The sequence below is a fragment of the Diadema setosum genome, chromosome 6 (assembly GCF_964275005.1).
Source record: "Diadema setosum chromosome 6, eeDiaSeto1, whole genome shotgun sequence".
Lineage (NCBI taxonomy): Eukaryota > Metazoa > Echinodermata > Echinoidea > Diadematoida > Diadematidae > Diadema > Diadema setosum.
The window spans coordinates 3,347,843-3,358,504 of NC_092690.1; the positions used below are offsets into that span (position 1 = coordinate 3,347,843).

Below are 10,662 nucleotides of genomic sequence, written 5' to 3' on the forward strand. Positions count from 1 at the left end.
GGGGACTCTAAGAATTACCTGATCATTCTATTCTCCCCCCCCCCCCCAAAATGGGTTGCAGAAAAACTGCTGAAAACACACTTTCCCATTCATGTTATGATCCCAAACTTTAGAATGATGTAGAAGGATAGCTCTTTCAGAAAATATGGAAAACACTAGATTGACTTGGCTAATCCATTTCACCTTTTTTCAGTCCTCACATAAAATCAAGGGGTGCAACTTTTTGTTCGTTCGGTCACATATGAAAGAGCTTTTACATATCTGTGAAGTTCCATGTATGTTACGAACAAAAAAAAAAAAAAATCACTTATGGGGTGAAATTTTGTGCTAGGTCTTTTTGGAGGGAAGGCGACATCTTTTCCGACAGATGGTCTTGAATACTGGCTACACTATAGGCCCTACAAATAGACCACACCGTCCATTTATTACGCCTTGATCGTTCTTTTTTTCTTTTCTTTTTTTTTATGAGTGAAGGTGTCAATACTGTTTACACTAGTACTAATATAACTACTCTTATTACTATTAATACACATACAGTCAAACCTGTCTACAGCGACCACTGTCTATAGCATCCACTTGCCGTATGCGACCACTAAACACAATTTCCCCCAAGAGAAAAGCCATGGTAACAACCCTATCTATAGCGGCCACCTGTCTACAACGATCATCTTTTCTTCTCCCTTCGGTGACTGCTATTGAAAGATTTGACTGTAATAATGTTATATCAGCAATAATCATAATAACAATAATAATGATGATGATAATAATGACTACATGACTGTACTATCATTATGGCAATTAGGCAATTCTAATAATTAAAGGTGCATGGTCCCGGTGTTTTAGTCAAACGTGTATGCGGGCGCACGGTGCAAGTTTCCTATAGAGACCTACGCTATCGACTTCTCTTTGGCGCTTACGCTTTGGCCCACTTTCCCCGAGTCCGAAGAAGTCCGATTCACTGTAGTCAGTGGTCCGATCACAGTTCGGCTCATGATTCGGCTGAGGAGGACGACAGCTTAAGCAAACTTCTTTTGTGATGTCATAATAACAAGCACATATGCACGCACCCTGGCATTACTACAGACTGCGCGATGCGCAAAGAAGACAACAAAGGCAACGTTACTTAGCAACACCTACGCACTTTACTCTTGATGACAGCTCAACTTCGGTAATCTTCGTATCAATGCTAACGGTGATCGGCAGTATCATCAACAGCGCCATCTATACTACCGGGACTGTGCCCCTTTAAGAAAGATTCTAATAACCCAAATTATCTTGATAATGATCATTTAAATGTCCTCCGCAAATTGTGACCGCCCAGCTCAAAACCCACGACAAATTGCAGATTAGGATTCTCTGTAATTGGCCAAAATTTGTCATTTGAGTTGATCAACTAAAATACTTACAGCTTGTCTTACCTTAGAGAGTAATATTTTTTCAACCTACTGAAAATCCTGCAGCTGAAAACAGAATCGAAATTGAAATATTGCCAGTTTTTCTCGACAACAGTTTTTCAGGTAGGTGCTGCTTTCACTATAGGAAATAGATCATGTTGTCATTGATGCTTCTGCATGCCTGCGTGACGCTAAGCTTCAAATTCTCTTTTCTCCTATTTTGTTTTAATGAACTGCACCTCCCAATGATCTCTTATTTCAATCATTTTTTTTTTTTTTGGGGGGGGGGGGTTAGGATGGTTGAACGTATGATCATTTTAAATTTTAGAGCTTACACTTTCAAATTATAAAAAAAAAAAAATGGAAATTCATTTTGACCTACTGCTTGTGGGTTTTGAGGTAGATGGTCACAAACGAAGCAAGACAAAAAAAAAAAAGACATCAGAAAGGGTGAAATGTAGAAAGACAGTAGCAATGATTTCTGAGATTTTCTACTGCCCATAATGAGGTGTAAGAATGAATGTGACCAATTTCAAGCACAGGTGATATGAAAAGGCAGGTTGGCATTAGTCTTTGTATTTGATTATCACAAAGTATTTGGGACCGAGTTCCTGACACAGCATCATGCGAGTGTCATCTCATCCCATACATCTTGTACTATGGTTTGGTTATTATGTGTTGTCCCCCCCCCCCCCCCCCAAAGAAAAAGGATTAAAAAGAAGCCTTTGCATTCATGGATGTTTTTATTGCATGTACGTACGTGTATGTCCAAACTCTCCACTCCCGAGAGCATGTAATTTTGTGGCTGATAGTGTATAGCCTCTACACTGTAAAACACACAATTCTGCTTTGCTCATGGATATCACTTGTCAAACTTTTATGTATCAGGGTTTTTGACACTTATAATGCCAAGTTTGTTAGAGGGTGAGTGAACCTCTAATGCAACTGAAAAAAAGTACGTCATTGTGAAAGCAGGACACTGCAGCAAGTATTCCTGTCAATGTCTGATTAAAGTTTCAATTAAAGTAATTGTGGTTTCACTAACTATAGCTTTAAGCTAGTCTGGCCTTTGGAAATTCAACATTTCTCGATGTCTCATTATCGTTTTGTTTATGGTCTAATATCACGATATTAATCTAATATCAATATATTTGTCTGCTTGCCTCACACATAAATACACATAAAGGAATTGAATTTGTCAGGTACTAAATTTTGCATTGGCATACATTATCAGATATTCACAACCTATAAAATCTATTCCGCACTGGACGTACACGCACGCACACAACAACATATTCATTCCTCCTACTCAATCACACCAACAGGTATGAACTGCACCAGCACAATAATACATGTACGACAGCACCTACTATATACATGAGTTTCTCTTGTTTTGGCAAAGCTTAGGACTATAAACATGGCTCCTTCGTCTGTCACTACAGTGTGAATGGTTCCTAGGGAGCCCTGGATTCAACCACTAACATCATCCTTGGCGTGCTGCAGCAAGTGTGCGGTGAGGTTGTGGTTGTTCCTGAAGCGCTTGGAGCACTTTTCGCACTGGAAGGGCATCTCGCCTGTGTGCACACGCTGGTGGACAGCCATGGAGTCTTTGCTGGAAAAGCCCTTGCCGCACACCAGGCAGACGAAGGGGCGGATCCCCTTGTGCCGCCGCTCGTGGTTGCGCCAGCTCGACCGCTCCATGAAGCGCTTGTCGCAAAAGCTGCAGGCAAAGCGCTTCTCCCGCTTGCCGTGCATGCGCGACCGGTGCTTGCCCATCAGTTTCTGGGTGCGGAAGCCGCGGCTGCACACCGTGCACTTGAAAGGCTTCAGCCCCGTGTGCTCCCCCTGGTGGTTCACCAAGGCCTTCTGCGACGCAAACGACCGTGGGCAGAGCTGGCAGAGAAAAGGCCGGATGGGATTGTGCTTCTTCATGTGAGCTTCCAGGTTGCAGCGGGTAACAAAGCGCTGGACACACTGCGGACACTGATACGTTCCCTTCCCTTCATGCACCTCCTGCTCATGGTACTTCCTCTGGTTGTACTGGCGGAAGCGGGAGCTGCAGTAGTGACATTTGTATGGTCGCGGCCGATCAAAGTACGATATACGCTTGCCCAGCATGTCCACGGGAAATGTTGAATTCGATTGGGCTACTTGCTCCTTTTCTTTTGACTTCTGCTGACTTCCGCTGCCATCTCCCTCAAGTTCTGCTGCTCTGCTGTGAGCAGTTCCTGCATCTTTGGCACTGTTGTCCACATTCTCACCACCGTCTGTCTCTGCATGGTTATCGTTATGACACTGTTCGTGCTTGTCCAACTCTGCAGCGTCATCAAACTCTAGGTCACACAAGATGCAGCGGTACTTGTCTTGACGTGGGGTGTGGGCCTCGCGCCTGTGCCTGCAGAGGCTGGATTTGGAAAAGAAGAGTTTCCCACACTCTGCGCACTTGAACGGATGCGTCTCATGGCTGAGGACATGCTTTGCGAGTGTCTGGGAGCTCTCAAATGCATCTCCACAGTGTTCACACAAATAGACGTTGCCGATGAAGTCGTGGAAGGTTTCATGCGCTGCCAGGCGGCCCCTCGTTGGGAAGTCCTTTCCGCACGTCACACATATGAAGCGGTTGTTTTCTGCACTGCGCTCCTGCTGAACAACGGGCTGCCTGGTCTCTGTCGCCTTCTTCTTCATCTCCCAAGTGAACCGCGGGCGGTGCCGACCGGCTCGTTCTTGCTCGTGGGCAAGCTTGATGTGGCGGGACATCCGCTTGGCAGACTTGTACAAGCACTGGCACTGCTGGCACTGGAAGTTGTCTGCCTCTGGATGTAAAGAAGGATAAACACAACATAAATTGAACCCTCTCTCTGCTTACGTCAAAGCTGACACAGGAAATGCAATACGTGTACCTGTGCAAACTGCCATCTTGCTTTGCCCCCCCCCCAAAAAAACAAAAAAAAACAAAAACAAAAACAAAAACAAAAAAACAAAAACAAAAACAAACAAACAGGAATGTAGCCAAACACAAAGACAAAAATATACATGTGCATGTCTACGTATAATTGAAGGGGTCGGTGCAATATAGTGCTAATCCACACTTTGGTGAAAATTGAGTTACATGCATTTTCATAATCCTTATCCTTCACTCTAACATCCGTGAAAATAACATATTAGAATTCAACCAATAAGATTGTAAAAATGCATACATTCATGTTTTATTAGCTTACAATGTATGGACTTTCCAAACATTCAACAGCGATTATCTTAAAATGACTATTGTGTGGGTTAGCACTATATTGCACCGACCCCTTCAATTATTATATTACTAATGGATCCAGCCATAGGGAGACATTGTATAGATAAGCAGTGTCAGCAGGAAAACATGCAATTGAATGGGAGGTAACATACTTGAAAACGTTAAAGGGGAAATCCTGTCGAAACATAAGTTAGTCTGATAAGAAAGAGTAAAATATTACAAGTTCAACGGTATAAATCTGATCGCAATCGGATGAAAAATAAGGAAGTTATGAGATTTCAAAGTTTTGCTATTTTGGGGGGGAAAAAGTTCTGGAACAGTCAATATGAATATGAATATGAATATGCAAATGGCAAAGTGAGCATGTCATTCCCTCACAACTTACCATATAGTTTGTACATAAAATTTGAAATTTCCAGTTTTTCATTTAAAACCCAATTTTGCCCGAGGCTCAAATCCTCATATATCTGACTGATCCCACTGTACAAAAACTGTTTGGACAAACTATCAAAACTTGAAAATGTCATAACATCCTTATTTTTCATCTTATTTCAGTCAAATGTTTACTGTTGAACTCGTAAAATTTTACTCTTTTTTTTATCAGACTAATTTAAACATTTGGACTGGACTTCCTCTTTAAGGGGACACAAATTGTCTCCTTAAGGTCTTTGTCTCCTTGATAAAGTTGTTATGAGCTTACCATGTCTCCCTAAAGCCCCTGTCATACCTGCTAACATTTCAAGATGAAATATCTTACTCGTGGATTGCAAAAATCTTATTTTATATGCAAACTGAAGTTCAAAATCTTACTTTCGGTCAAATCTTCAGAAAATACACATGAAAGGTATATCTAAATATTTTTTTAAAATCTGATTTCTTTGACAGAAAATCTGATTTTGCTATTTTTAACGTAAAAAATCTTACTGAATCTGATAAAATCTTACTAGTTGGCAAGTATGCCCTGTTCCACCATGCGGCTCTAGTGCAGGGCAAAATTTTTGACTGTTGCTCAATTCGTTAAATGCAACTGTGATTTGTGAGATTTGCGAAAATTAATCCTCTCAAAAATAACAGCTTATACAATAAAATATGTGAATCTGTTCTTAAAGGCAACTCCCGTTCTACCAAAGTCCTTGGGACTGGTAGTTTTCTTTCATTACCGCCAAACAGTTAAGTACAGGTATATAAAGATACATCCATGATATATTCGGGACCTGAATTTTTACTTCCTTAGTATCAAAAATGTTGTTAATCACCATGTTCAATACAATGGGTGTGCACTGCACTATTGTACTATACCTCATATATAGCATGGCTCGACACTAACTTTCTTGTTTGGTGGCCCGATGGGGCCACCAAAATCCTAAATTTCAAATTTTTGGTGGCCCGAGAGAAAATTTTGGTGTCCCGAAAAAAAAAAAAACAATAAAAAACATTAAAAGTCCTTTTTTTAATGGGTCAAACATCTAAGATTTATGATAGTAAGAATTAGAAGTTGGACATATCTACTCATAAATAAACTTCAACAAACTCGCAACACTCAACTCTCAGGCACTCATTCAGACCTTTTCATCCATCCTTTGAAAAATTTAACTGCTAATTTCCGGCGCAAAAAGTTGGGAATTTATTGACATACTTTTCAAAAAATTTTGGTGGCCTGAGGCGGGCCACCAAATTTGCCCTTTTTTGAAATTTGGTGGCCCGAATTTCATTTTTGGTGGCCCCGGGCCACCGGGCCACCGTTAGTGTCGAGCCCTGTATATAGATTCCTCTCATCTGATTGGTTAAGAGTGGAGTCATGAAAATAGCTTTGCCCCATTTTTGATCAAAATGACGTCATGATTTACTGTGCCCGGGGCATAGAATCAACTGTGCCCTGTAAATAGGTTTGGAGACAGTCGTAACCCCGTACACATAGATAGATCACTCATATGTACGCACAAATGATACGACCGCTGCGCTGTCGATCAGCATTGATTACGAGTGCTGTAAAAGAGACTAGAATCTATATTTTTGGTATCTATTTTTCGGAATCTATATTTTTGGTATATAAAACAAATAATGACAGCTTGATATTCGGGGCACAGTTAAAATTATGTAGGCCCTCAGTGATGTGAAAACCATAACTATGCCCTCAACTTCGCTTCAGGCATAGTTATAGTTTTCACATCACCTTGGGCCCATAATTTTAACTGTGCCCCTCATAGCAGTCATTATTTGTATACTATGCACAGTATGCCCATGTCTTCATGCCCAATAGAACATGCAATGCAGTCAATGTAGTTCAGCAGCCTTCTTCCTCTTTACAGGCAGGGTAATCTCAAGGAAATTACTTCAGATATGATCTGTTACTTGGCACGGAAATAGTAACTAGTAAATCAAGTTCTACGACAAGCTTTAAGAAAAGATAGATTTCGATCGATTAAACTTGCAAGAAATGGCAGTATACCTTTGTTGTACTTGAGGTCATCCAAGTTCATCTTGAAACCCACATGTGAAGCGTAGTCTGCACTGTAGAATACCCTTAGCTCACTGCCCGGTTTGATGACCTTGGTGACCTGGAAGTGAATGAATCCGTAGAGCTGCACGGCCTCCAGATTCTGCTCCTCTCTTGTCCGGGCGCAGGGAACGTGGAGCATCCAGTTCTCATTGCGCCGGTACTTCCCGTCCACGTAGTAGAGAATCCTTCCCTGGAGACACAGCTGTAGGTATGCAGCAGATTAAAGGCATAATTTATCATTTGCAGATGAAACAAAAAGCCAGCATTATGTGAGTTAGGGATAGAAACAACCACTGTAAACATTTGAATCAGTGAAATCGATGTTAAGTATTGTTAAATATAAAAAATGGGAACAATTTACATAATTATAACGGAGGCATAATAAAAATGTTTCCAGACTAAACAGGCTACTGTTACGATTTATTGAGAAAATACAGATACGGCTGTACACTGTATCTCCTTATACTGTAGGCTTTATCGCGAATATGTTTTGTGGTAGAACAGACCTGCACATCAATGCATTAAATGTCATAACTTGATTTCTTTTCTTTTTTTTAAATCACTGTTTACGTGATACCTAAGGTAAACAGGACCTTTAACATCAAAGGGGTCATAACCTCACTGCCTATAGAGGGTGAACTACGTAATATGTCTACGATTACACAGGGGGTTGGAGTGACCTACATATGTACACTTACATGTAGTAATGCCAGACTTCGCTCTTTGAGAGTGTGCTTGGAATGCTCACAGAACAATCGTACAGGGCGCACATGAACTTGTGAACTTCTTTACCAAATGCGAGTCTGCACTTCTTGACTTGACTGCTACTTGGCTGCTCTTTCGCTAGCAAGCCAAGGAGCACTGTCTGCCATGTGGGGGGAAGTGCTGCACATTGCTCTACTCCAGAAAAGTCTGAAACAAGTGGGCTATCAACATGAAATTGACCTAATTTGCCAGACTGGAAATGTGACACAGGTACAGAGTCAAGGTACTGCTCAGTAGGCATTCAAAGTTTATTGTCATGTGCATTGCAGATACCAATGAAAGATTGTAGTCAAGTATGCCTTCTGTGTGAGTCCCTGATATCAAATGGCTGGAGGGAGACTCGCAATCAACACATCACAAGATTTCTAAAATAAAATAACATCGGTAGTATGGGTAATTCATACCTCCCATGACGACTCTTCTACGCATCCAGCGGCTTCATCGACCAGGGCACCCTGGAAGGGGCCGTACTGAGTACCCTTCTCCAGCATCTTCTCTGCTTTAACCCCTACCACCTTCTTCTTGTCACCGGAGGCATAGGTGTACACGAGACCCTCTGGTAATTTAGGAGGCGTGGTGTTGGGTGGAAGAGGACCGGGCCTGTGCCTTTCCTTGAGGAGGACACGTGCAGGTAGCGGCTCTAGATCACCATCAACCTCCTCCTCCTCCCTGTCCAAGCGAGTCGGGGAATGGCGCACTTGCTGATGAAGCTGATGCTGGGGTGCATCAATCATCTGCAAGAGGCTCGAATCCTGTTGCCGGGCGGGGCCAGCAGCGGAGGAGGAGGCCTGCATCTCTGGTTGCTGGGCGTAGTCCCGGCGGTAGTCCTGAGGCTGCTGCTGGGGTGCTGGTGGTGGCACAGACGAGGAGAGGTTGCTGTTGTAGCTGCGCTGGCTGTTGGAGTTGAGGAGTTGGCTGTCTGGAAGAAGTTGCATAGAGGGCGCCCTATTCTCCTGGCTGCGCGGCTGCTGACGCTGAGAGTCTTGCTGAGGATGCTGATGCTGCTGGAGTTGAGTTGGTGGACGCACAGGAACAAGCCCTGACACTATACAATGTACACATATGTAACACATCACACATAAATTTAATACACACACAGGGTGCCCCCTTTACAAGGAACATGGTGGTAACAAAATTTCATTACAACGGAGTCAAAATTCAGGTCCTAAAATTGTTTTGATGAAACTCTATCAAGAAAAAAAAAAAAGTTTTATCATCCAGAAGGAGTCAGAACAGTCATCACAACTCCATGCTTACTATTCATTACTGCAGTAATTAATTCTAAAGTTTTTCTTACTGATATTGTCATTAGATCATGAATTTCATGATAATGCGTGCATGATGATACTGTACCTTAGGTAATCAGCAATATCGATGTTAGAGTCTTCAATGATATCAATATACAGATGAGTAATCAATATTTCTTTTCATTCATCATCATCGCATCAATATAAAATGATGCATAAATTCTGGAGTGGAAAAAATGCATTGATTGCCATAAATCAGGATTTTGGTCTATTTCCCTGGGAAGGAGTCATTACCGATGACCAGTGAGCAGTGAGCAGTGACCAACCAGTGACCCACCTTCTAGAAAGGACTGCAAGTCCTGCCCAGTCTGTCTCCTGTTGTTGCTGTAAGCCTCCCTACTGTGGGGGGCCGCCACCAGCACCGGCTGGGCGACATGGTGCATGTGCTGGTGGGGCAGGGAGTGTGACTGCAGGCCGTGCTGGTGGGCAAAGTGGGTCGGAAGGTGCTGCAGGTGCTGGGGCTGGTGGTGGTTCAAGGGGGGTTGCTGCCCCTGCTGCCCCTGGTCCTCGTGGCTGTGACTGGCGCCGGGCCGGTGCACCACGGCGGCGGCAGCGGCAGCCGCCTGCTGGTCCACGTAGCGGTAATCCATGGCTCAAGGATCAGCCCGGCATCTCATGAGCAGCCTCCCACGAAGGACTTGATCCACGCTGTGAGCCTGAAAGAATGAAATAAAGAAATGAGATCTCTACAACTGTTTGTCAAATTGCCCTGTTATTGATGTAAATACATTGCACAACACACGCACTGATTATTCAGTTTTAGTCGTAGCATTACTGGCTGCTAAAAGGTATAAAAACCTCCGCTGGCTCTCGGGAGAAAGCTGGTTGTCTTGATACAGTCGTAAGACGCTTGTCTAGTAATCAGGAGATTGCTGATTCAAGTCCAACCTGAGCATGTACAACTGTATGCCCATTATTATCTTCTTCTTTCTTTCAAAATCAGTGTGTACATGTGTACTTTCACTAATGAAGGGCAATTTGTCAATCAGTTGCACTAAAAACAACTTGATGCAAAAAATTATTAATTTGAAGAAATAAGATCCTCCCATTGGCAATCATTTTATCAAAACTTTCCAGTAAGATTCCACAATACACAGTTGAGAAAATACTCTCCATGATTTCAAAGTTGTCATATCGTAATTTGTACAACTTTGTCACTCATTAGGCTGGTCTACACAAGCATGTTATGTATACCAAAAACAGACTACACAAATAAAATTCCAGATTATTACATCTAGAGCTTCCTGAGTTAGCTGCTGAGGATTATTGAATAAAATATTGATCAAATCAAATCTACCTTTACACAAAATCAAAGAGCTTTGGCTTGTAGACCCATAGGCCTATTATGCATGCACTGGGCATGGGGCCTACACAAATTTCCAAACCAGAAATCTAGATTATCTACTGAAATATGCTAGCACACATACACCTGCCTTATGCATGTCATGT

General features: G+C 42.4%; 1 protein-coding gene across 1 annotated transcript; it reads right to left on the reverse strand.

The window, feature by feature from the left end:
* Positions 1-2,109: 2,109 nt before the first annotated feature.
* Positions 2,110-9,863, reverse strand: LOC140229405 (uncharacterized). Its single transcript, XM_072309659.1, has 4 exons — positions 9,491-9,863; positions 8,311-8,951; positions 7,091-7,343; positions 2,110-4,207 (listed from the first exon to the last, which is right to left on the reverse strand). The coding sequence occupies exons 1-4, from the start codon at positions 9,801-9,803 to the stop codon at positions 2,865-2,867; spliced, it is 2,550 nt and encodes an 849-aa protein (XP_072165760.1). The 5' UTR covers positions 9,804-9,863; the 3' UTR covers positions 2,110-2,864.
* Between the last annotated feature and the right edge of the window lie 799 nt (positions 9,864-10,662).